Source organism: Entelurus aequoreus, linkage group LG20 (assembly GCF_033978785.1).
Source record: "Entelurus aequoreus isolate RoL-2023_Sb linkage group LG20, RoL_Eaeq_v1.1, whole genome shotgun sequence".
In the NCBI taxonomy this organism is placed as follows: Eukaryota; Metazoa; Chordata; class Actinopteri; order Syngnathiformes; family Syngnathidae; genus Entelurus; species Entelurus aequoreus.
The window spans coordinates 21,390,692-21,418,533 of NC_084750.1; the positions used below are offsets into that span (position 1 = coordinate 21,390,692).

Below are 27,842 nucleotides of genomic sequence, written 5' to 3' on the forward strand. Positions count from 1 at the left end.
AATACCACATTTAACTTGCTGTCGAGTTTTGCACAAAATCGGACCAATATCAATACCAAATCACCGTTATACAATGTTTGCGTCGGTACTGGTTCCGATCCTTAAATGTAGCTAGCATTGTACAGTGTAAAATATACCATTGTTTCATTATAGGCAGTTCTTTTTAGAACATTTTCCACTGATGTCCATTCGCACAATGTCCTTAATTAGGAGCAGATGTCCGCCTCCAAAGCGTTTTTTTAACTTTTGATTTTGTCCTGTGCCGGTATCAACAGAAGATTAGGCCCATATTGCTTTTGTGTTTCTGTGTCACGCGTGTGTTAGCGAGATAACATTTTGAGGCCGGCGAAAAGACAAAAAGCCTGGCGAAGGAGTCCTGTGATCTGTCTAAAGCCTGGTGGAAGGAACCCAAAGTCAGATTTGAGCAGTCTGAGCCTTTCGTCTCGCTGTCCCCGGAGTCTGCAAGGTCGAGTCGAGTCGGAGAGATTTGGACATATTATTGATAACTGCGGGGATGTTTTCAACGACAAATACAGTTTGAGTGGTGTTAAAAAAAAAATCCCCATTTATCAACGCCAAATAGCAGATTTACAACTCAATACATTCAGCTCAACTTGAGTATTGATTGAGCTCTTCGGAGCATAAAGCAGCTTTTATCACATGTTCCAACAATTACATCAGGAGCAGCAGACAGCAATACATCTGATGAAGATAACATAGAGAAAGGCCTGAGACTGGTGTTATTGGATCTGTGTTGGTGCTAAAAGCAAAGATGCATTACACAATGACACCAGAAGACGTCATACAGGCATAGTTTGGGTATACGTCACTCAAAATGCAGAAGTAAACACGATCACGTCATGAAACTTTTAAGATAAACTCGGACGATAATTGTATAGTAGACTTAGACTTCCTTTTGATTGTCATTCAAAAATGTATTCCAAGTAATATTTTGATACTGACACATCTCATCTCTGCATATTTTACTGGAATACCCTTATGGGCATTACATATATGAAAATCAAGTACCTACTGTACCGTTTCCTTATTAAAGTGCCCTTTACAAAGCTAAAATCTACCCAAACGACCACTTTGCTGCTATTCTAAAAATGTATTTCAAGTAATATTTTGATACTGACACATCTCATCTCTGCATATTTTACTAGAATACCCTTATGGGCATTACATATATCAAAATCAAGTACCTACTTTACTGTTTACTTGTTGAAATACCCTTTACAAAGCTCAAATCTACCCAAACAATCACTTTACTGCTGCCAAAAATGTATTCCAAGTAATATTGTGATACTGACACATATCATGTCTGCATAGTTTACTACAATACCCTTATGGGCATTACATATATCAAAATCAAGTACCTACTGTACTGTTTACTTATTAAAGTACCCTTTGCATAGCTAAAATCTACCCAAATGACCACTTTGCTGCTATCCAAAAATTGATTTCAAGTAATATTTTGATACTGACACATCTCATTTCTGCATATTTTACTGGAATGCCCTTATGAGCATTACATATATGAAAATCAAGTACCTACTGTACCGTTTCCTTATTAAAGTACCCTTTACAAAGCTAAAATCTACCCAAACGACCACTTTGCTGCTATTCAAAAATGTATTTCAAGTAATATTTTGATACTGACACATCTCATCTCTGCATATTTTACTAGAATACCCTTATGGGCATTACATATATCAAAATCAAGTACCTACTTTACTGTTTACTTGTTGAAATACCCTTTACAAAGCTCAAATCTACCCAAACAATCACTTTACTGCTGCCAAAAATGTATTCCAAGTAATATTGTGATACTGACACATATCATGTCTGCATAGTTTACTACAATACCCTTATGGGCATTACATATATCAAAATCAAGTACCTACTGTACTGTTTACTTATTAAAGTACCCTTTGCATAGCTAAAATCTACCCAAATGACCACTTTGCTGCTATCCAAAAATTGATTTCAAGTAATATTTTGATACTGACACATCTCATTTCTGCATATTTTACTGGAATACCCTTATGAGCATTACATATATCAAAATCAAGTACCTACTGTACCGTTTACTTATTAAAGTACCCTTTACAAAGCTAAAATCTACCCAAATGACCACTTTGCTGCTATCCAAAAATGTATTTCAAGTAATATTTTGATACTGACACATCTCATGTCTGCATATTTTACTAGAATACCCTTAAGGGCATTACATATATCAAAATCAAGTACCTACTTTACTGTTTACTTGTTGAAATACCCTTTACAAAGCTAAAACCTACCCAAACGACCACTTTGCTGCTATCCAAAAATGTATTTCAAGTAATATTTTGATACTGACACATCTCATCTCTGCATTTTTTACTAGAATACCCTTATGGGCATTACATATATCAAAATCAAGTACCTATTTTACTGTTTATTTGTTAAAATACCCTTTACAAAGCTAAAATCTACCCAAACGACCACTTTGCTGCTGCCAAAAATAGATTTTTAAGTAATATTTTGATACTGACACATCTCATCTCTGCATAATTTACTGGAATACCCTTTACCATTTATGACAACCTTTTTCCAAAACACAATATAGAATGTGAGATATAACAGGATAATGCATACATTTAACATTTGTTTTCAAAACGCTTACAAAAAAGCGGGACCCCAAAAATTTACCATGGGACCCCATTTTTATGACTTGATGGGGTCCCTGAGACCCCATTTTGAAAACTCCTAGCGCCAACACTGAGCAAATCATACAGTATATCAGACCTATCAATCTTCCAGTTTACTTCGGAAAATCCCGGGGCAACGGTACTTTTTTTAAGCACAGACTGAATTCCGTCGGTTCTATCGGATATCGATTCACGCAAAGTCTAACGGCGCCATGATTCGATACGTTTGTTGCGCGTGTCGTCGTCTCCGGTTTCAGACTCGTCGCAAACCAAACACCGGCTCACGTAAGCGATCCTTTCAAGCAGCACTCAGGGCGGGCTCAGCAACGTCCCTCTAAGTCAGTGTTTTTCGGCGAGATACAGTCTGGTGTGCCGTGGGAGAATATATAATTGTACCTATTTGGGTTAAAAATATTTTTTGCAAAGCAGTAATAATAATCTGCAAATGTGCCGTTGTTGAGTGTCGGTGCTGTCTAGAGCTCGGCAGAGTAACCACGTTATACTCTTCCATATCAGTAGGTGGCAACAAGTAGCTAATTGCTTTGTAGATGTCGGGAACATGGTTTGTCGTGATCACAATATGCGGAAGGCAGCGTGTAGGTAAAAAGGTATCTAACACTTAAACCAAAAATAAACAAAAGGCGACTGCCGCTAGGTGCCGCTAAGAAGAGGCATTGAAGTCTAGGGATGGCGATGCAAAACGAAACTTAAACTGAACTGGCTGCAAAGTAAACAAAAACAGAATGCTGGACGACAGCAAAGACTGACAGCGTGTGGAGCAGATGGCGTCCACAAAGTACATCCCGTGCATGACATGACAATCAACAATGTCCCCACAAAGAAGGATAGCGTCCCCACAACTGAAATAGTCTTGATCGTGAAAACAAAGCAGGTGCGGGGAATAGTGTTCAAGGAAAACATGAAACTGCTACAGGAAAACACCAACAAAAGAGGAAAAGACACTAAAATAGGAGCGCAAGACAAGAACTGAAACACTACACACAGGAAAACAGCAAAAAACTCAATATAAATCACGGCGGGATGTGACAGTACACCTACTTTCAAACATGCTTGGTTATGGTTTGAATTCATATCCAACAATTGCGACAACAACTTTTTATTGTCTACTGAGTTTAATTTTTCAATTATTTCTGCTGGTGGTGTTTTCAATGAAAAAAATGTGCCTTGGCTCAAAAAAGGTTGAAAAACACTGCTGTAAGTAATCTTGCAATTTTCAATACCTGTTACTGCCACCTAGTGGCGATAGGAAATTATTACGCCTCATTTTTTGGCCACTTCCGGGTTGACGATGTCACTTCCGTTCATAAGACAATTGAGAAGTATACAAATTGTTACTTACCTCTTACAAGCCTTGGGAAAGATAAGTCTGTAAGTAAACCGTTTAAATTGTTCATATAACTCAATATTAAGGTGGAAAGTGGTTCAATTTGATAGTAAGATGTTTATTGAAAAACGATTTTTGTACACTGTTTTAATGGATGTTTTGAGGACTTAAAATGGCTGCCAGTCGTGTATTTCCACCATCGAAATAGTTTCAACACTCAGAAGTGTTTGTTTGATGATAGTACTGTATGTTTACTTACATATTGTGTATTACATTTCATATGTTATTTGAATCACATAGCTTATACATTTGTCATTGTGTGTATTTCAGTTTTACAAAAAAAAAAAAAAAAAAGTCCAGTGCAAGACAAAAGTAAAAGATAGGAAAAAGACAAAGCAAGATGAACAACAATAAAGAGCCTAAATGGATTCATCCGCTTTGGAACTTTATTAGAACGTCTTGGATTGTTTGCTAGCTGTCTGCCAAGCTGTATGACCTCATTACATATAGTGAGGGCAGAATAACACCAACAAAGCTAGTATGCTTGGTAGAGCAGTGTTTTTCAACCACTGTGCCGCGGCACACTAGTGAGCCGTGGGATACAGTCTGGTGTGCCGTGAAAATTTTTCATGCAAACCAGTAAATATAGTCTGAAAATGATGTGTTGTTGTTGAGTGTTGGTGCTGTCTACACAGCAAAAAGTCAGTGTTCAAAATCAAGAAAAAAATCAATAAAATGAGGGGTATTTTATTTGAACTAAGCAAAATTATCTGCCAATAGAACAAGAAAATTCGGCTTGTCAAAACTTTCCAAAACAAGTAAAATTAGCTAACCTCAATGAACCCAAAAATACCTTAAAATAAGTATATTCTCACCAATAACAAGTGCACTTTTCTTGGTAGAAAAAAAAAGAGAGACCTTTTTGCTCTATATGTTGAAAAATATTCTTAAATGAAGTAAATGCTAGTGCCGTTTTCTTGACATAATGATATGCGCTCGGCATCATGATTTTTTTTTCATGCTTGAAGTAAGAAATGATTACTTTAAAAAAGTAGTTTTATACTTGTGAGTGTTGATGACACAGCTTTGCAACAGTTGATATTCTAGTTTCAAGCATGTTTTACTCAATATAGGTCATCAAATCTCAGCAACAAGCTGTAATATCTTACTGAGATCATTTAGGACCAAAACACTTAAAACAAGTAAAACACTCTAACATAAAATCTGCTTAATGAGAAGAATTATCTTATCAGACAGAAAATAAGCAAATATCACCCTTATTTGAGATATTTAATCTTACTTAGATTTCAGTTTTTGCAGTGTAGACCTCTGCAGAGTAACCGTGTAATACTCTTCCATATCAGTAGTTGGCAGCCGGTAGCTAATTGCTTTGTAGATGTCAGAAACAGCGGTAGGCAGCGTGCAGGTAAAATATGTGTCTAATGCTTAAACCAAAAATAAACAAAAGGTGAGTGCCTCTAAGAAAAGGCATTGAAGCTTAGGGAAGGCTATGCAGAACAAAACTAAAACTGAACTGGCTACAAAGTAAACAAAAACAGAATGCTGGACGACAGCAAAGACTTACTGTGGAGATAAGACAAAGTACATCCGAACATGACATGACAATCAACAAAGTCCCCACAAAGAAGGATAAAAACAACTGAAATATTCTTGATTGCTAAAACAAAGTAGATGCGGGAAATATCGCTCAAAGGAAGACATGAAACTGCTACAGGAAAATACCAAAAAAAAGAGAAAAAGCCACCAAAATAGGAGCGCAAGACAAGAACTAAAACACTCTACACAGGAAAACAGCAAAAAACTCAAAATAAGTCAGGGTGTAATGTGACAGGTGGTGACAGTACACCTACTTTGAGACAAGAGCTATAGTGATGCATGCTTGGTTATGGTTTAAAGTCATATCCAACAATTGCGACAACGACTCTTTGCTGTCAACTGAGTTTCGTTTTTTAATGATTTCTGCTGGTGGTGTGCCTCCGGATTTTTTTCAACGCAAAAAATGTGCCTTGGCTCAAAAAGGTTGAAAAACACTGTGGTAGAGAACCCTTGAACATAAAGTAAAGCTCCAGTAGATTTATGCTGCTTTAACATCTGCTGACTGAAGCCTTGCTTTTGAAGAATCCTCCATCAAGTCTTTTATTGGGCGCCAAACAATCATCCATGCCACACCCACTTCAAGTCCAGCAAAATGTAGTAGCTTGTTAGCACATTTTGATAGCACACCGTGATTAATCAAAAATGTTGCATATGCTTCCTGGAAAAGCAGATATGCTTAATTTTCGGACAAATAACGGGTAATTTTCATAGTTGATGGTTGAAAATTGCACAGTGTACAGTTCTACTTGACTTGCTCCTATTTGTTTTTGGAGGACATAGCTTCATTTACTTTTGAGCGCTCAGCATATACTTTATATGCATTAGGGTTGTACGGTACTAGTATAGTATCGCGGTACTAATGAATCAAAAACGGTACTATACTCTGTTTGAAAAGTACCTGTTCTGTCTATCTGTGTTGGCGCTGCGATGAGGTGGCGACTTGTCCAGGGTGTACCCCGCCTTCCGCCCGAATGCAGCTGAGATAGGCTCCAGCACCCCCCGCCACCCCGAAAGGGACAAGCGGTAGAAAATTTATCAATGGATGGATTTCCAATGTTTTATTTTTGACATTACTGGGTTTATGAGCAGAGAAGCGTGTTCGGCAGCACACAATCACAGAGTACTTACAAGCAGACACAGTGTGTAGACAGAAAAGGGAGAACGGACGCATTTTGGCCTAAAAACTAACGATAAAGGTGAAGTTATAACACTGAAACGCCCTCAGGAAGAGGTGCTTTAAGACATGGCTAGCTAGCTAGCGGCTAACATCCGTCCGCAGTCGACAGTGTTTTAGCTACTTCTAAATCACTAATCCTGGCCTCCATGGCGACAAATAAAGTGAGTTTCTTACAAGTATCATCCCTGCAGGACGAGGAATAGCTAAACATGCTTCACTACACACCGTAGGAGGATACAATAGCTCACCGCAAACAAAAGCTAGCGCGCCTGAATGTAAACAAATGCCATGGGTGGATCTACACCCAACATCCACTGTAATGATACCAAGTACAAGAGCGTATCTCGTCGATACTATGATTACATCGATATTTTTTATCGTCACAAAATCTTTTTTTCTTTTAAAAAAATTCATATTATGTTTATAAACTATGGAAATACGTCCCTGGACACATGAGGACTTTGAATATGACCAATGTATGATCCCTTAACTACTTGGTATCGGATTGATACCTAAATGTGTGGTATCATCCAAAACTAATGTAAAGTATCAAACAACAGAAGAATAAGTGATTATTACACTTTAACAGAAGTGTAGATACAACATGTTGAAAAGAGAAAGTAAGCAGGTATTAACAGTAAATGAACAAGTAGATTAATAATCAATTTTTACAGCTTGTCCTTTATAATGTTGACAAAATAATAGAATGATAAATGACACAATATGTTACTGCATATGTCAGCAGACTAATTAGGAGTCTTTGTTTGCTTACTTACTAATAAAAGACACATTTTCTTGTGTGTTCACTATTTTATTTAAGGACATACTTGCAATAATAAACATATGTTTAATGCACCCTAAGATTTTTTTGTTAAATAAAGCCAATAATGACATTTTTGTGGTCCCCTTTATTTTAGACAAGTATGGAAATACATTTTGGTACCGGTACCAAAATATTGGTATCGGGACAACCCTACTATGCATGTTAAAAAAAGAATACTTTTCATTTGTATTTGAAAAATATCAAACATGTTACTGAACATTTTTGTGTAATTTGTTATTTGTCACAGAAAAAAAATATTTTGTTTATTACTACATTAGAGTATTTATTTTATTATTATATTTTCAAAACTAAATATTTTTTTCAGGCACCCCTCCGGGGCTGTGGGTCTTTTATGACCTCACTGTTGTGTTTGTACGCTCATGTTTTTTTTGTCTAAACTAAACAAAGTCGATTGTCGTTGTTTGCTGTCCTTTCATCCAAATGAGAATCAATAAAGAAAGGGATCGTTACGATTTTTACGCTTCTGCTCATCAATTCTCATCCGTAGCTGTGAAGGAGTCCAGAACTGTTTTTATTTCCATTCATGCAATACCACAGGGGTCTTCTCTAGGGAGCCTCCTATTAAGCTGGCTATACAAGTATCACTCTCTTGGGTAAAAAGGCACACGAGTCCAAGCCCAGGTTACTTTTTTCCCCCCCTCATTTAAAGGCGGTTTGCGTTTTTTTCCCTATTTTGTCGCAAAATGTTCTATTATTTGAAATGCAAATGATGACAGGTTTGTATATACACACAAACACACAAATATACACAAATATCGAGGTCAAATATACCCAATTGTAGTTGCAAATGTCATAATAATAATTAGTATGTAATCAAATATCCCCTGAGAGCCAGCGCCCTCTACAATGGACATTTGTGTTTTGCATAAAAGGGCTATTTTTGTCCAATAGTGACTAAAAACACATGTCCACTGCAGAGGACGCTGGTTCTCATGAGGAAATATAATATTGGGATGAGGTTCTAAGCAAGACTTTCCATGAATGTTTGCTGCTGTCACGATATTTTATAGTTATATTTTTGTATTTTTTTCCGGCATCTTCCCAGTCAAGATTCCCACACGAAGGACCTACATTGACCCAGAGACTTGCGAGGACCTGCTGCAGGCGGTCCATGCCTTTGCCAAGGAGTTGGACAACTCCAGCATCAAGATAGAAAGGATTGTTCACACAGGTAAATTCATTTGAATAACAAAATACCCCAAACTTTTTGTATTAGAACTCATTAGGATAGTGCCTGTATACACGCGCAGTCTATGGGAATAGAAAACATAGTTTTTGGTCTATTTCTTATGTCGGAGGAACACATTTCGGAAACATGTGTTAGGTCTACAAATGTCCACTGCAGAGGACACTGCTTCTCAGGAGGATAGTTGTCTTTTCCGGCCCCTGGCATAAACACTATGCGGTTATTTAGAGCCACAACGACTGGGGGGGGGGCACATGATTATGGCGACTGGTCTTCCCCTAACTTGTTCTCCTTTGAAGGACTAATTCAATACAATTGTACTTCTAAACTTCAACATGTTCTTTGTAATAGTTTCAGTTTGGTCTTGCGGCATCACAGCCATATCCATTCAAAAGCCCATTTAGATCATTGCTAATTTAACACGGCTTCGAACGCCATCATTGTAACAGATTTACGGCCGTATTTCTAACACGAGCGTAGTATTTAGGTTTATGTTGTAGCCCAACACTTTTCCTGAAGATATAACGTCCAAAGAACATTTGTTTTTTCATAGTTTTTGCCCAATCGTTGTGTTTTGTTGACTTTTTCAACAAATGCCAAAACAGCATGGCAGTTTTGAATTGGCGTCATTGCAGTAGAACACTTGAACCTATTTGTTTACCTTTTCATATAAACTTTTCACATTATCTGGAACAAAAACACATTACTGTTGAACATATTGGATTAAACTAGTTACCGATGTAGTTTAGAAAAACAAAAACATCTTATCTAAATATAAACATATTCAAACTGGTGGTTGTGTATTTATGCACACATTTAAATATACTTCAGGTTGACTAAGGCGTTAAACCCTCGTTTATCACTGTTAATTGGTTTTGGGCGTGGCCGTGAAAGTAGAAGTTATTAATTAAAAGTTTATTTTTATTCTCAAACGGTGGTACGGGCGCCATCTGGTGGTATGCCAAATAATCAATTTATTTTCCTAAATTCAAACATAGTGTTACTGCTCAAACTGCCTATAATGTCACAGTGGCCAAAAATAATAAATATACTGGTTAAATAAAACATTTGCCCTGTTTTGAATTAATCTTTTTTTTTTTAAACTTCAGTACACTATTGTATTTTAATGTTGGTCATTATGTTGGTACTTGGTGAACAAAGTTTGAGAACCATTAATTAACCTCTTAAGGCCCAAGCTGTTTGTTTACATGCTTTTTTTTAATTTATTTTTGCTATTTGGGCTTGTTGGACCCTAATTAGAATAAAAACTAAGAATCATCTTTTGATATGATGTACTTAGTCCATAAGTACACAAACGTGTACTTCATGTTTAGTGACATGCTAATTCTTATTTTTACACTATTTTTTCACAAATTCCATTGTATGTTTTACTCTTCTGACACCACCAGATGGCAGTATAAGTGTCCACATAAGCGGCCATAAGACCCCAATTCAGTAGTGGACACAATTTTGGAAATAAGAGCTAAAAGGTGCTGTCCATGCATGTGGCCACTAAGCCTTTGGAGGTTTTTAAGTAGGAGCATCAAAAAACCCTTTTTACCACTTTCTAAATACAATTTCTAACAGTAAGAAAGACATTAGACATTAAAAAACACCCATACAGTCACTTTTACAAAGCACAAACTGTATAAGTACAAAACGTATAAGAACAAGCTAACTGGCATACTACGAAGATGTACAAAACAAAATTACAGTCACTTATTGGACCAGAACAAAAACAATATGAGAGCAACATGGGGCATCTTCCTTAATAGCATTATTAAACTATTATGGGGATGGGTCAAATGTAGAGGGTAATTTCACTACACCTAGTGTGTGTGACTATTGTTGGGACTTTAAGTTTAGATTTAACTTAAAACATTATTGGCGAAGAAAAATCTATAAAGTAGCCGCACCATTTTATAAGCCGCAAGGTTCGTAGCGTGGGAAAATACGGTGATATTAAAGACCAAACCAAAACTTGTTCAGGGCCTATTATGAGTCATAACTTATTCCTATAGCCTCAGTTTCAGTATCATTGCAGCGTATTGCCAGTTTTGACCTGCCGTATTTCTTGTTTTGCTCCCTGGTTGATGTATCATTTAGAGAGGGGGGTCACCACCTTTTGTCTGTTTTCCCCTAACAGGCGACTTTGGCGAGGTGTGTCGCGGCTGCCTCAAGCTGCCGAGCAAGAGAGAGCTGCCGGTGGCCATCAAGACACTGCGAGCGGGCTGCTCGGAGAAACAGCGGCGTTTATTCCTCAGCGAGGCCGGCATCCTGGGCCAGTTTGACCACTCCAACATCATCCGGCTGGAGGGCGTGGTCACCAGCGGTAAGCCACATTATTGTCTTGGTATCCAAGGATCAAAAGGGGTTCATATATTACTTAAAAGCAGGAGATGGGAACCGGCTAAAAAGAAGTTATCATGCTAACAGTTAGCCTGAGTCAAGTAGCAGGTTTTATGACTCTGAGGCGTTCCGCTGCGATATTAGCTAAAAAAAAAAAAGTTAGCATGCTAATAGTCTGTTTCAAGTACCAAGTTATATTACTGAGGTGTTCAGTTGCAAACTTGGCAAAAAAAAAGTTAGCATGCTAACAATTAGCATAAGTCAAGTATCAGGTTTTTTGACTCTGAGGCGTTCGGCTGCGATATTAGCTAAAAAACAAAGTTAGCATGCGAATAGTCTGTTTCAGGTACCAAATTATATTACTGAGGCGTTCAGCTGCAAAATTGTCAAAAAAAAAAGTTAGCATGCTAACAGTTAGCATGAGTCAAGTACCAAGTTTTATGACTCTGAGGCGTTCGGCTGCTATATTAGCTTAAAAAAAGTTAGCATGCCAATAGTTTGTTTTAAGTACCAAGTTATATTACTGAGGCATTCAGCTGCAAAATTGGCTGAAAAAAAGTTAGCATGCTAACACTTAGCATGAGTCAAGTACCAAGTTGTATGGGAAAGGAGGCTGGAAATCATCCATTACTTAAAAGTAAGAGATGGGGGACCGGGGTGAAGCAATTTATAGGGAAAAAAATTAACGGAATTAGAATCTTACTATTTCAATGTGGAGAGGGTGAAACTTATGCTCGGCAAGGAAGGAAATGAAAAGCGGGTTTGTACTGGACAGCCAGGAAGGGGAGGGAGATTGGAAAGAGCCTCAATATCTCACACATGGGGGGGATCAACACTCACAGCCAGAAGGGACAAACTGCCCCGTGGAAGTAGAGCGAAGGTGCAAGACACACCGGAATGGCCGCCAGGGTCCCAACACGTAGCCAGTCATGTCCTGCAGCGACAACAAGATGAGCGGATCTGGTATGAGGTGCAGGTTAATTGCAAAGGCAGGTGAAAGGAGACTTAAAGAGTTTGTAAAGTTTTGTGTGCGTGTGTGTGTGTGTGTATGTGTGTGTGGGCGTGGGCGTGGGCAAGGTGCCCGGACACACTGTGCACGGCAGGATGGCAGCAGATGTGCAGGGTACAGTAATTGGTGCTAGAGACACAGTGGGACTCTGGGATTCACTCCAATCCCTCCCGCCAGCCACACACACACACACACAATTAGTGTGCATGTCACACAAACACAAAGGCAGTATATGACGACTACACAGCCGGTCGCCATACAGTCTCGCATACGGATAGGCAGGAGAACACCAGGTGTGAAAGGAAACGTGCGGACGCCATTCAGAGTTCCCTCAAAACGGTCGTGCCGTGTTTGGCGCGGCTAATCGGTGGAAATACTCAGTGGCCTAGTGGTTAGAGTGTTCGCCCTGAGATCGGTAGGTCGTGAGTTCAAACCCCGGCCGAGTCATACCAAAGACTATAAAAATGGGACCCATTACCTCCCTGCTTGTCACTCAGCCTCAAGGGTTGGAATTGGGGGTTAAATCACCAAAAATGATTCCCGGGCGCGGCCACCGCTGCTGCTCACTTCTCCCCTCACCTCCCAGGGGGTGAACAAGGGGATGGGTCAAATGCAGAGGACAAATTTCACCACACCTAGTGTGTGTGTGACTATCATTGGTACATTAACTCTAAATACTTTGTCACATCCTGGTGATGAATTCCTCTTAGTGAGAACTGTGCTGAAAGCACGAACATAAAAAGTTGGTCAACTTGACGGTCGCAGCATTCTCCGTGTTGTTAGCATTCCATGCCACCTCTCGCCCCAAAGTCAGCTGACATAGCCGTCCTGTGAAGCTAATGACAAGCCATATTGATCATGGATACAGTAGGAAGGGGATTCATATGGCCCCATTTGTCGTAATTTACCTGACACGTGAAATGTGACAAAATTGCGGGGTGCACTATCAACTTTAGCCACCAGATGTCAGTGGAGTGTTAAATATTATTTTGGCCAAATTTAGAGAAAAAAATGTGTCTGGGGCCGGTATATCCGATTTTTAGGAACACTGTTACAAAACCTCACAATAATAATAATAATAATAATAATACCTGGGATTTATATAGCGCTTTTCTAAGTACCCAAAGTCGCTTTACATGTAGAACCCATCATTCATTCACAATGTGTGATTGAATGCTAAAAACGTTATGACAGACCGCCTTAAAAAAGGAATATAATTTTAATATTTTTTAACTAAATGAGACACCCAGAATGTACATGAAAATAAAGAATGTGGGGTTTACAATATTAACTATGAACAATAAAACACTGAATATTGACAACATATGAACGTCACAAACCCCTCTTGATCGACATTAACACAACAAAAAGGCAACAAACACAGCAAAATATGAACGCGAAGGGTAAAAAAACCCCATCTACGATCTGATATATCTGATATATCACTAAGCTTTGGAACTTTGTTGTAAAAATCTCCTTCCGCGTCTGTCCCTGACTCCTGCATTTCAGGCTGGCACTCAGTGGAAACACTCCCCACCCACACTGCTTGGTGCCTCGTCTGAGCTGCTGTGACTTACATTACCATAGTAACTAATTAGATTACCATAGTAATATAGTATATCATGCAAAAGCGCAGATTCCAACCATTGAAAATCTTTGTATAGTTCAAGACTTACGGTCATTTGAAAACATCACCGCACATCATAATGGCAGCTAAGGTTTCCATCTTTAAAGATCTGAAAAAATTATTTGGGAATGTCCGGCGGGCCTTATTGAAAAGCTTAATTTGCCCAGGTCTGTCCTAAACTGTGTTTTGTGGCAATTTCAACTTTGACCACAGTGTCAGTGCCATGTAGACTGGCGCTTTCCATCATTTTCAGCAGACTGCATTGCAAAACGATTAACCCTTCCGTCCCTTCCATACTGTAAGTAAACATTGAAAAAAAACCATACTTCTGATGGGAAGGGAACAACTATACAGTTGTTAAAATAAAAGCGCTGCAATAAAAAAAGCAATGTAAATAATGTATTAGATTAGTGATCAGGGTGTTATCTTCCTCCTAACTATCCATCCCTTGGCCGTTGTTCCATGCCCCTTTGATGTCATTAAGATGGAAAAGCTCCCTCCTCTCTTGTCTTTTGCTTACACATCCGCCAATTTGGCGACCCACCATTTGCTCCACCTTCTCACAGCCAGCTGCAGGATTATAAGTAATAGGATTAAAGAAAATGAGATTTTTTTGTTAGCTTTTTAAAGGAAACCGCAGAATGCCTCGGTTGCAACAGAAGCGACGCTCGCATTTGCTGATTGCCGGCAGCTATTTTCGGCCACGCCTGCAAATGACGGCTTCCTCCCTGACGCGGTTGATCCAATTATGTCCTCACAGGTGTAGCTCAGATCAGCCGTTTTCATCTGATCAAATGTGGAAGGTAGCCGCTGTTAATCAAATGTGAGTTGGGGCGTAAAAAGGGCTTTTTGCGTGTATTAAAAGTTAGGGGCTGAAAAAAATCTTCTGAAGCAATCGAAAATAATTGATGTATGTGTTTTTTAATGTAACATCAAATTAATTAAAAAATGTATTAAGGCTGTAACATTTAGTCGATTAAATTTAGAAAAAAAAAAATGTTATTTATATTTTGCTACTTCGATTAATCCTTTAATGAATAACTAATAAAATGTTATAAAATACGGACCGCATGGAGTTCCCGGAACTTTAAATGAGTTGACACCGTTTCCGCACAGTCACTGCAATCAAGCGCACATGAAAAAGATGTGGCCTCCGTGATCAGCGCGGTGGCTTTTTTAAAAGTGCAGTTTCAATTTTTAAAAAAAAAAAGAATGTTATTAAAGGCAAAGTATATATATATATATATATATATATATATATATATATATATATATATATATATATATATATATATATATATATATATATATATATATACATACATACATACAGTATATATACATATACATACATACAGTATATATACATATACATACATACAGTATATATGTATATACATACAGTATGTATATATATATATATTTATATATATATATATATATATATATATATATATACATACTGTATGTATATACATATATACTGTATGTATGTATGTATATATATATATATATATATATATATATATATATATATATATATATATATATATATACATACTGTATGTATATACATATATACTGTATGTATGTATATGTATATATACAGTATATATGTATATACATATATATATACTGTATGTATATACATACAGTATACATACATATATATACATACAGTATACAGCTGTATATATATATATATATATATATATATATATATATATATATATATATATATATATATATATATATATATATATATATATACTGTATGTATATATATATACTGTATGTACAGTATATACATACATACAGTATATATGTATATACATACAGTATATATATATATATATATATATATATATGTATACTATATGTATGTATACTGTATGTATTTATATGTATGTATATTGTATGTATATACATACAGTATATATATATATATATATATATACATACAATATATATATATATGTATATATATATATATATATATATATATATATATATATATATATATATATATATATATATATATATATATATATATATATATATATATATATATATATATATATATACTACCGTTCAAAAGTTTGGGGTCACATTGAAATGTCCTTATTTTTGAAGGAAAAGCACTGTACTTTTCAAAAAAGATAACTTTAAACTAGTCTTAACTTAAAAAAATACACTCTATACATTGCTAATGTGGTAAATGACTATTCCAGCTGCAAATGTCTGGTTTTTGGTGCAATATCTACATAGATGTATAGAGGCCCATTTCCAGCAACTATCACTCCAGTGTTCTAATTGGCTCAGAAGGCTAATTGATGATTAGAAAACCCTTGTGCAATCATGTTCACACATCTGAAAACAGTTTAGCTCATTACAGAAGCTACAAAACTGACCTTCCTTTGAGCAGATTGAGTTTCTGGAGCATCACATTTGTGGGGTTTTTGATTGATTGATTGATTGAGACTTTTATTAGTAGGTTGCACAGTGAAGTACATATTCCATACAATTGACGACTAAAAGGTAACACCCGAATAAGTTTTTCAACTTGTTTAAGTCGGGGTCCACTTAAATTGATTCATGATACAGATATATACTATCATATATACTATCATCATAATACAGTCATCACACAAGATAATCACATTGAATTATTTACATTATTTACAATCAGGGGTGTGGAGGGGGGGTAGGATATGGACAGCAAGTAGTGGACATAGAGAGAGAGAGAGAGAGATCAGAAGGCATAAGAAAAAGTATCTGCATTTGATTGCTTACATTTGATTATTAGCAATCCGGGGAGGGTGTTAGTTTAGGGTTGTAGCTGCCTGGAGGTGAACTTTTATTGCGGTTTTGAAGGAGGATAGAGATGCCCTTTCTTTTATACCTGTTGGGAGCGCATTCCACATTGATGTGGCATAGAAAGAGAATGAGTTAAGACCTTTGTTAGTTCGGAATCTGGGTTTAACGTGGTTAGTGGAGCTCGCCCTGGTGTTGTGGTTATGGCGGTCATTTACGTTAAGGAAGTAGTATGACATGTACTTCGGTATCAGGGAGGTGTAGCGGATTTTATAGACTAGGCTCAGTGCAAGTTGTTTAACTCTGTCCTCCACCTTGAGCCAGCCCACTTTAGAGAAGTGTCCATTAGGGTCAATTAAACGCTCAAAATGGCCAGAAAAAGAGAACTTTCATCTGAAACTCGACAGTCTATTCTTGTTCTTAGAAATGAAGGCTATTCCACAAAATTGTTTGGATGACCCCAAACTTTTGAACGGTAGTGTATATACATACATATACATATATATATATACATTAGGGCTGCAACAACTAATCGATTAAATCGATTATTAAAATAGTTACCGATTAATTTAGTCATCATTCGTTGGATCTATGCTATGCGCATCATATATATGTACATTTTTCTCTCTCGATGTGGCCCCCCGAGTCAAAATATTTGCCCAGCTCTGACCTAGCGTAACAACAACTTGAAATAGTTTCGTCCACCACTCAAAAGTATCTCCAATATTTACTCTCGTCTTACTCCTCTCTTTGTCTGATCGGTTTATTTTGGAGGCTATTTTCTCTTCGACTGTTTTTCTCGACCTCCTGGTGTGTAAGGCAGAATTGGGGATAAATTGTCAGCCATGACTGCAAATTGTTTGTGGCTTTTCTGACAATGTGTGTGTGTGTGTGTGTGTGTGTGTGTGTGTGTGTGTGTGTGTGTGTGTGTGTGTGTGTGTGTGTGTGTGTGTGTGTGTGTGTGTGTGTGTGTGTGTGTGTGTGTGTGTGTGTGTGCCTTTTCATTTCAATTGTAGTAGTAAAGTCAAGTTTCTTTCTTTTTAAGCACTAATGGTAACAAGATAGCCAATGTTGTTCTTGTTAATCTTTTTGTGTTTCAAAATCTTGTATTGATTCAAATAAGTGAAAAAATGCCTTAAAGATTCACAGTGTGAAAGGGATTTCCATATCTAGGTGGATCTCCCTTTAGAGGTGGGGGTGGGGTTACTCATTTTGCAATGCAGTCTGCTGAACATAACGGAAAAGGCGCCAGTGTACATAGCAGCTGATGCTGGGGTCAAAGTTGGAATTGCCACAAAACACACTTTAAGATATTTAACACATCTGGTGGCTAAAATGGATAATTTGTCATGTTTCATGTGTCAGGTAAACCGCAAAAAAAAGGGTCCATATAAATCCCCTCCCTACGGTAATCAGCACATTTATTTGATGGCGTATTCCCAAAAGATGTGAGCACATTGGTCTTAAAGCCATTTGCAGTCTGCAGCTCATTTTTTTAATTAAACCGTACTAGAACTAAAAATAATAAAAAAATATTAAAAAATGCAACCGGCCCAACCAAATCCTCCCAAAAATGTGACTTGAAAACCAAAATGGCTGACGACCTGATTAATAAAGCCCCCAAAAAGATTTTTGTTGGCAGAATGATAAAATTAGTTAACAATACTAAGAAGAGGAAATTAAATATCTCAATAACAATAATCAATATAGATTATTGTAAATTTCGGTATTTAAGCCGCATCCACCAAATTTTTTAATAAAAAAATATTTTTACATATATTAGGTGCACCAGAGTCGCACATATATACCGGTAGGGAAGATTTTGTTAATTTATATTTATATACCTTAATTGTTTCCAAACGGTCTCTAACACGGCAGTAAAACGGCTGATCAAACAAAACAGAAGTCATCCCCATGATTGGTTGATTGAAACTTTTATTAGTAGATTGCAAAGGAAGAGAATACATTATATGAAACAGTACAATACGTATTCCGTACAATTGACCACTAAATTGTAACACCCGAATAAGTTTTTCAACTTGTTTAAGTCTGGGTCCACGTTAAATCACTTCATGGTAAATTCATGGACCCACTAGCTGCGTAAGCTAGCTCTCCAATCAGATAAACAGACTCAATAACTCCCCGATGATGTTTTGGTGAATTTACGAAACTGAAACAATACAAAAAGAATGCCTTTGTAAGTTAAAAATACTAACAGACACTTGTAAACGTGTTAGCATATTTGCTAATGCTAACGACACTAGCTTGTTTACATTACGATAGCACATACAAATAACCCACTAATAACACTTAACAGTTTAGTAGGTATAAATAAATAATGATAAATGGGTTATACTTGTATAGCGCTTTTCTACCTTCAAGGTATTCAAAGCGCTTTGACAGCATTTCCACATTTACCCATTCACACACACATTCACACACTGATGGCGGGAGCTGCCATGCAAGGCGCTAACCAGCAGCCATCAGAGGCAAAGGGTGAAGTGCCTTGCCCAAGGACACAACGGACGTGACTAGGAAGGTAGAAGGTGGGAATTGAACCCCAGTAACCAGCAACACTCCGATTGCTGGCACAGCCACTCTACCAACTTCGCCACGCCGTCCCCGCCGTATGAATAATTTGAGTTATATTGTAAAACTTACAAACGTTGCTTGGAGCGATGAATAATCTTTTCAAGTAGATCACTATGGTCATTTTTATTTCTGGTTTAAGGCATTAAAACAGGAAGTAGATTTTAAACCCGCAACACCTGCAGTGAGTGAAACTCGTCCGAAAGATGAGTGCCATCACACACACGCACAATAACACACATTTTAAGTAAACCATTTGTTGAATACATAACATTGCCGCACCGTTTCATTAGCCGCAGGATTCAAAGCGTTGGAAAAAAGTAGTTGAAGTCCAACATTATACTGTAAAAATTACACTAATTAGCTTTGTTTTAAATAACACAAAGCTAAGATTTGGATGCTTTGTTTAAATAGTTTAGTGTGTATGAATTGTAGAAATGTAACTCTTTAAACAACTTAGATTCGATTCAGAATCAATTTTTTATTCCAGATGATTTGTGCAATATGTTATGTGGTGTAAAAATGATAATGGTACCTTTTCAAAACAGGTTACAGGTGACAAAAGCTCCTCTTAGTCACTGACAAATTCACATATGTGCGCAGTGAATAAGCGTGAAGATGACCTAAGAATGTCTTTTTAAAAATAGATTGGAAAAAAACATTTTTGTCACTCGTACAAAATAACACACATTTTCAGTGTTTGTTGTAAAGTTGTAAACCATTTGTTGAAAACAATACATTGTGGCCGTTAGCCAAGAAAAATCCATAAATGAGCTGCACCGTTTCATAAGCTGCAGGCTTCAAAGCGTACGGAAAAAAGTAGTAGCGGTCCAAAAAATACTGCAAACATTACACTAATTAGCTTTGTTTTAAATAACCCAAAACTAAGATTTGAGTGTTTTGTTCAAATAGTTTAGCTTTCCAACAACTCTCGATTCGATTCAGAATCAATTTTTGATTCAAGATGATTTGTGCAATATGTTATGTGGTGTGAAAATGATAATGGAACCTTTTCAAAACAGGTTACAGGTGACAAAAGCTCCTTTTTAGTCACTGACAAATTGACGTATGTGCAGTGAATAAGTGCGAAGATGACCTAAGAATGTCTTTTTAAAAATAGATTGGAAAAAAAAACAAAAAACATTTTTGTCACTCGTACACAACAACGCACATTTTCAGTGTTTGTTGTAGACCATTTGTTGAAAACAAAACATTATGGCTGTTAGCCAAGAAAAATCCATAAATGAGCAGCACCGTTTCATAAGCTGCAGGCTTCAATGCGTAGGGGAAAAAAAGTAGTAGCAGTCCAAAAAATACTGCAAACATTACACTAATTAGCTTTGTTTTAAATAACACAAAGCTAAGATGTTTTGTTCAAATAGTTTAGTGTATATGAACTGGTGAATTTGATGACCTAAGAATGTATTTTTAAAAATAGATTGGGGAAAAAAAACTAAAATATATATTTTTAATATAATAATATATATTTTAATGAATATTATTATATTATATATTATTATATGATATTTAATGAATATTAATAATAATTAATATTATTGATTTAGAATCGGATTGATAAGAATCACGACTCTTGATTTTTTGAGCAGCCCTAATTGTTTGACCCACATTGTCAATCAATGAAAGTGTTTTATATTTGAGGCACACATGTTGCCTTTAGCCAGAAGGACCCGTCTTCAACCTTCTGAATCTGCTCCACAACAAACCGCCCTCGTTAGCTCCCGAGGCCTCTTTTATGGAGCGGATTCTTTTATTACGTATTGGCAGCATCAGTGTTTATTAAATGACAAACTTAAAAAGCGTATGGCAGGAGGACTCCACTCATCGTAAAAGTTTCCATGCACACAGTAATATCTGTGTGATGAATACCATAGGGCATTTAAGCAGAGAAACTAATAACAATGTTGCAATATCATGATGAAAAGGGAGGAAGGATCAGAACTAAACTAATAGTCCTGACTGGGAAGTCAATTCCGTCACTTTGTGGGATCTTTCAGTGTGATGGCAATGCACAGCTTCTTTTGAGGTATAATAAGAGTTTAAGTTCATATTGATTGGAAGTCTAACAATGACCTTTTATGTGATACAAAACCCAAAACCAGTGAAGTTGGCACGTTGTGTAAATGGTAAATAAAAACAGAATACAATGAAGTACAAATCCTTTTCAACCTATATTCAATTGAATAGACTGCAAAGACAAGATACTTAATGTTCGAACTGGTAAAGTTTGTTATATTTTGCAAATATTAGCTCATTTGGAATTTCATGCCTGCAACATGTTTCAAAAAAGCTGGCACCGGTGGCAAAAAAGACTGAGAAAGTTGAGGAATGCTCATCAAACACTTATTCTCGTTAAGAAATATTGTTCTTAAAATGTTGGACAATTTGCTCACACATTTGTTGACAAAGTGGTGACCCTCGCCCCATCCTTGTTTGTGAATGACTGAGCATTTCATGGAAGCTGCTTTTATACCCAATCATGGCCCCCACCTGTTCCCAATTAGCCTGTTCACCCGTGGGATGTTCCAAATAAGTGTTTGATGAGCATTCCTCAACTTTCTCAGTCTTTTTTGCCACTTGTGCCAGCTTTTTTGAAACATATTGCAGGCATCAAATTCCAAATGAGCTAATATTTGCAAAAAATAACAAAGTTCACCAGTTAAAATGTTAAATATCTTGTCTTTGCCGTCTATTCAATTGAATATAGGTTGAAAATTATTTGCAAATCATTGTATTCTGTTTTTATTTACCATTTACACAAAGTGCAAAAGTGCAAACTTTTTTGTGGTTACTTTTTCATCAAATGTTTGATGATCATTATGAAACCCCGACATAGTATCGGTGTCGTGTCAAGACAGCGAGTGAGTGTGCCATACACTCACAGAGGCATCATTTACCTCTGACTTCAATTAATTATTAATAAAATGCTATCCAACAGACCTTAAAGCTGTACAATTGTCAGTTTATACTGTGTGTGCGCACGCAGGGTGAATGTTTAAGGGAGGATAGAGACAGTCATGAGGGCAGCACACAGCTTCTTCCAGCCTCAGCGCAGTTCACCGAGTGAAGAATGGCTTTGCCACAAATCCTGCCGCGCTGCCAGGAGGACAAGCCTCCCTTTATCCCCTCCTCTCCACCTATGTCTCTATTTCTTCACTTGTCTGCTTGTTCCCCCCCACCACCCACCCACCCTCTACATTCTCGCTCGTTAATTTGTCTTGCTTTGTTCTGCTTGTGTTCAGGTAACACCATGATGATCATCGTGGAGAGCATGTCTAATGGAGCCTTAGACTCCTTCCTGAGGGTGAGTTTATCTCCGGGCTTTGATGGCGTTTCTTTAATTTGATGAGCCGGGGGAAGGAATAATCGATTATTGTTCGTCGTAATCATGACTCCGTGCTCGACAGCAGAACGTGTAGAAGCTGCAAATAAAGAGGAACCCTCTTATCTTGATGACCTTAACTTAAGCGGACACATTTTTAACTATTTTTTGGTTAAAAAAAATAGTCAAAAGTTTACATACACTTGTAAAGAACATAATGTCTTGGCTGTCTTGAGTTTCCAATCATTTCTACAACTCTTATTTTTTTGTGATAGAGTGATTGGAGCACATGCCGTATTTTTCGGAGTATAAGTCGCACCGGCCGAAAATGCATAATAAAGAAAGAAAAAAACATATACAAGTCGCACTGGAGTATAAGTCGCATTTTTTGGGGAAATGTATTTGATAAAACCCAACACCAAGAATAGACATTTGAAAGGCAATTTAAAATAAATAAAGAATAGTGAACAACAGGCTGAATAAGTGTACGTTATATGAGGCATAAATAACCAACTGAGAACGTGCCTGGTATGTTAACGTAACATATTATGGTAAGAGTCATTCAAATAACTATAACATATAGAACATGCTATACCTTTACCAAACAATCTGTCACTCCTAATCGATAATCCCATGAAATCTTATACGTCTAGTCTCTTACGTGAATGAGCTAAATAATATTATTTGATATTTTACGGTAATGTTTTAAAATTTCACACATAAGTCGCTTCTGGGTATAAGTCGCACCCCCGGCCAAACTATGAAAAAAACTGTGACTTATATTCCGAAAAATACGGTACTTGTTGGTCACAAAAAACATTCATGAAGTTTGGTTCTTTTATGAATTTATTATGGGTCTACTGAAAATGTGAGCAAATCTGCTGGGTCAAAAGTATACATACAGCAATGTTAATATTTGCTTACATGTCCCTTGGCAAGTTTCACTGCAATAAGGCGCTTTTGGTAGCCATCCACAAGCTTTTTTGTTTCATCTGACATCACATGGACAAAATAAGCCCTTCTGAAGGAAAGTTCTGTGGTCAGATGAAACAAAAATTGAGCTGTTTGGCCACAACACTGCAAAAAGTCAGTGTTCAAAAACAAGAAAAAAAATTACAAAAATGAGGGGTATTTTATTTGAACTAAGCAAAATTATCTGCCAATAGAACAAGAAAATTCGGCTTGTCAAGACTTTCCAAAACAAGCAAAATTAGCTAACCTCAATGAACCCAAACATACATTAAAATAAGTATATTCTCACTAATAACAAGTGCACTTTTCTTGGTAGAAAAATAAAATTAGACCTTTTTGCTCAATATGTTGAAAAATATTCTTAAATGAAGTAAATGCTAGTGTCATTATCTTGACATAATGATATGCGCCCGGCATCATGATTTTTTTTTCATGCTTGAAGTAAGAAATTATTACTTTGAAAAAGTAGTTTTATACTTGTGAGTGTTGATGACACAGCTTTGCAACAGTTGATATTCTAGTTTCAAGCATGTTTTACTCAATATAGGTCATCAAATCTCAGCAACAAGCTGTAATATCTTACTGAGATCATTTAGGACCAAAACCCTTAAAACAAGTAAAACACTCTAACATAAAATCTGCTTAGTGAGAAGAATTATCTTATCAGACAGAAAATAAGCAAATCTCACCCTTATTTGAGATATTTAATCTTACTTACATTTCAGTTTTTGCAGTGAATACCCAGCAATATGTTTGGAGGAGAAAAGGTGACATACCTCACACAAAAGTCATAATTTCTCCGTGATTGGTGGTCCAAAGCTAATGAAGATTTTGTTTTTGGTCGTTCTGTGTGTTTTTTTTAATGTTTATTTTGCCTTTGGGAGTGTGTTTGACAGTCTGCTGGTCACTCAACACTGCATGAATGTAGCAGCTGAGTGCATCAAATACAGCCGCACAATTATACTTTCACAAAATGAAAGCATGTTTTAATGTAAGTCTATGAGCTGGAGTATGTTTAGAACTATATATAGACTTTATATTTTTGGTATATTTTCTCAGGAAAACTAACCTCAGAATGACTGCAATTGCATGCTTCCGGACACAAAGATGGCGCCTCCCGTTTATATGTTTATATACATATATATATACACGTATGTATATATATATATATACATATATATACACGTATGTATATATACATATACACACAGACGTATATATACATGTGTATATATATATATGTATATGTCAGTGTATGTATGTACACAAGTTTGGACACACCTTTTCGTCATTAAATGTGTTTTCTTTATTTTCATGACTATTTACATTGTAGATTGTCACTGAAGGCATCGAAACTATGAATGAACACATGTGGAGTTATGTACTTAACAAAAAAAGGTGAAATAACTGAAAACATGTTTTATATTCTAGTTTCTTCAAAATAGCCACCCTTTGATCTGATTACTTTTTCGCACTCTCTCGGCATTCTCTCCATGAGCTTCAAGAGGTAGTCACCTGAAATGGTTTTCACTTAACAGGTGTGCTTGAAGCTCATGGAGAGAATGCCAAGAGAGTGGGAAAAAGTAATCAGATCAAAGGGTGGCTATTTTGAAGAAACTAGAATATAAAACATGTTTTCAGTTATTTCACCTTTTTTTGTTAAGTACATAACTCCACATGTGTTCATTCATAGTTTTGATGCCTTCAGTGACAATCTACAATGTAAATAGTCATGAAAATAAAGAAAACGCATTGAATGAGAAGGTGTGTCCAAACTTTTGGCCTGTACTGTACATGAATGTATGTATTAATGCGCTCCATTCACTTTCCATTTAATAGGTAAAGACCACATTAATTTAATTAATATTCTAAGAGCCAGGCAGTAAAATGTATTCAGAGAGTTGGAACATCTTGTGGGAGAAATGTGGCATTAAATGGATCTTAAATCTAATCTTAACTAACGTTTTCGCTTTGGTGGCCAATTTTACAAGAAATGTGGTCATTTATCAGTTCAAATTAATCAAGCGCCGCAGTTTCTTCCTTTAAAGCAGGGGTCGGCAACCCAAAATGTTGAAAGAACCATATTGGACCAAAAAAAAAAAAAAAAAATCTGTCTCGAGCCGCAAAAAATGTAAAGCTTTCAGTTATTTCACCTTTTTTTTTTGCTAAGTACATAACTCCACATGTGTTCATTCATAGTTGTGATGCCTTCAGTGACAATCTACAATGTAAATAGTCATGAAAATAAAGAAAACGCATCGAATGAGAGGATGTGTCCAAACTTGTGGCCAGTACTGTATATATGTGTACGTGTATATATATATATACCTGTATATATATATATATATATATATATATATATATATATATATATATATATATATATACACGTTAGGTCAGAAAAAACACAAGAGGCTATATCATCCCTACAAGCCTGTTTCGCAGGTTTCCCTGCTCGTCAGGGGATTTTATTGAAATGTCAATAAAATACAATAATTTTATTTAAATGTTATTTTGTAGAGCGGAATATACGTTAGGTCAAGAAAAAACACAAGAGGCTATATCATCCCTACAAGCCTGTTTCTCAGGTTTCCTTGCTCGTCAGGGGATTTTATTGACATTTCAATAACATTATTGTATTTTATTGACATTTCAATAAAATTATTGTATTTTATTGACATTTCAATAAAATTATTGTATTTTATTGACATTTCAATAAAGTCCCCTGACGAGCAGGTAAACCTGCGAAACAGGCTTGTGGGGATGATATAGCCTCTTGTGTTTTTTTCCTGACCTAACGTATATTCCGCTCTACCCCGGTATTGAGCACTGTATAACGGATAAACCACAGAAACCTCGACTATATATATATGTATATATACATATGTGTACAGCTCTGGTAATGGGTACATTCGCACCCACTTGCACAAATGTACTTCAAAATGTAACAATCAAAATAAATATGACTTTTTTTTTGTTTACTAGGGCATGCATATATAATATGCATTAGTTTGATAATTTAAAATCAACGATAATAAAAAGGAGATGCCTGGAAATAGCATAAAAATGCCCCAAAAACTTGGAAAAACGCGATTCATAGCGTTACTTTTTGGCGTAACCATCATGAGCGTTCTGTTCAGGTATATTTCTTTTATATTTTGATAAATCATCATAAATAGGTATTGATCAATCTTTAAGCTGTGTGTATTTGATTTCAGTTTGCTTCTGACATCTTATTTAGAATTGTAGTTGACACTTTTACAACCTTGTGTTGCGCTCATGATGGCGTAACCAAACTAGATTATTTTGAATATTTATTCCCTTTTTAACATTTAGTATATTTAAATATACTGTGTTTTATGCTTTTTTCTAGTTGGAACATGTACTATACATATAATTAGGGATGATGTTTGATAAGAAATTATCGAGTTCGAGCCTATTATCGAATCCTCTTATCGAACCGATTCCTTATCGATTCTCTTATCGAGTCCAGATAGGTGGTTGTATATGGAAAAAAACACACAATATTAGGTTTAACAAAAGCTCACTTTTATTATATAAGAAAACAATTTTTTCTAATAAATAAATAAATATTGGCTGTTACACCCCTAAAAAAATAAAATAAAATAAATAAATATTGACTGTTGTTACCCAAAGTATATTAAGTGGGATTTTTCAGAAAAACAAATATATACAGTAATACGAAAACAACCTGTCTCTGTGATCACTATAGGTGTATAAATAATAATATAGTGTTAAATAAAATCAGTCCCTTGGGCACACAACTGAAAATAATACAGCTTTCCAAAAAGTGCACTTCTGCTGCTATTTGACATAACTGTTTGTTATGATGCTTTGACATTTTTGCACTTTATTTCTTTATTGAAAGAAAATTCTATGAAGAGAAAAGTTGTTTGCAAATGTGGATACAATGCTAAAAAAATGAAAAGTTAAAGCTAAAAAAAGAAATACACTTTGAGTTAACATTATTTCCTTATATGGGGAAAGATGTTATGAGCTAGGGAATATAACAACTACACTACCCAGCATGCAACGGGAGTGACGAGCATGCGCGGTAGCCCCGAAACGTGTTGTTGCATATCGTCACCCGGCAGCTAAGAATGAGCACGCTGTGAAAGTAAACGTCAAGAACTCAGCCAACACGCCTCGTCTGCATTATTTATAATTAGACAGACAACACATACACAGTGTGATTTTGTTTTGTTTACAAGGAAAGAAAAACAAAAGTTAAAAAGGGGAGATGTCATATATATGTATGT

At 36.2% G+C, this 27,842-nt stretch overlaps 1 protein-coding gene across 2 annotated transcripts in view; it reads left to right on the forward strand.

Moving 5' to 3' along the window:
* Positions 1 to 27,842, forward strand: part of LOC133636021 (ephrin type-A receptor 7-like) — a 584,329-nt gene that overhangs the window by 527,730 nt on the left and 28,757 nt on the right. For both annotated transcript variants that reach the window (XM_062029623.1, XM_062029624.1), the window contains exons 10-12: positions 8,722 to 8,847; positions 11,009 to 11,194; positions 22,511 to 22,572. In XM_062029623.1, coding sequence (XP_061885607.1) covers positions 8,722 to 8,847; positions 11,009 to 11,194; positions 22,511 to 22,572 — 374 coding nt within the window. The remainder of the gene's footprint in view (positions 1 to 8,721; positions 8,848 to 11,008; positions 11,195 to 22,510; positions 22,573 to 27,842) is intronic.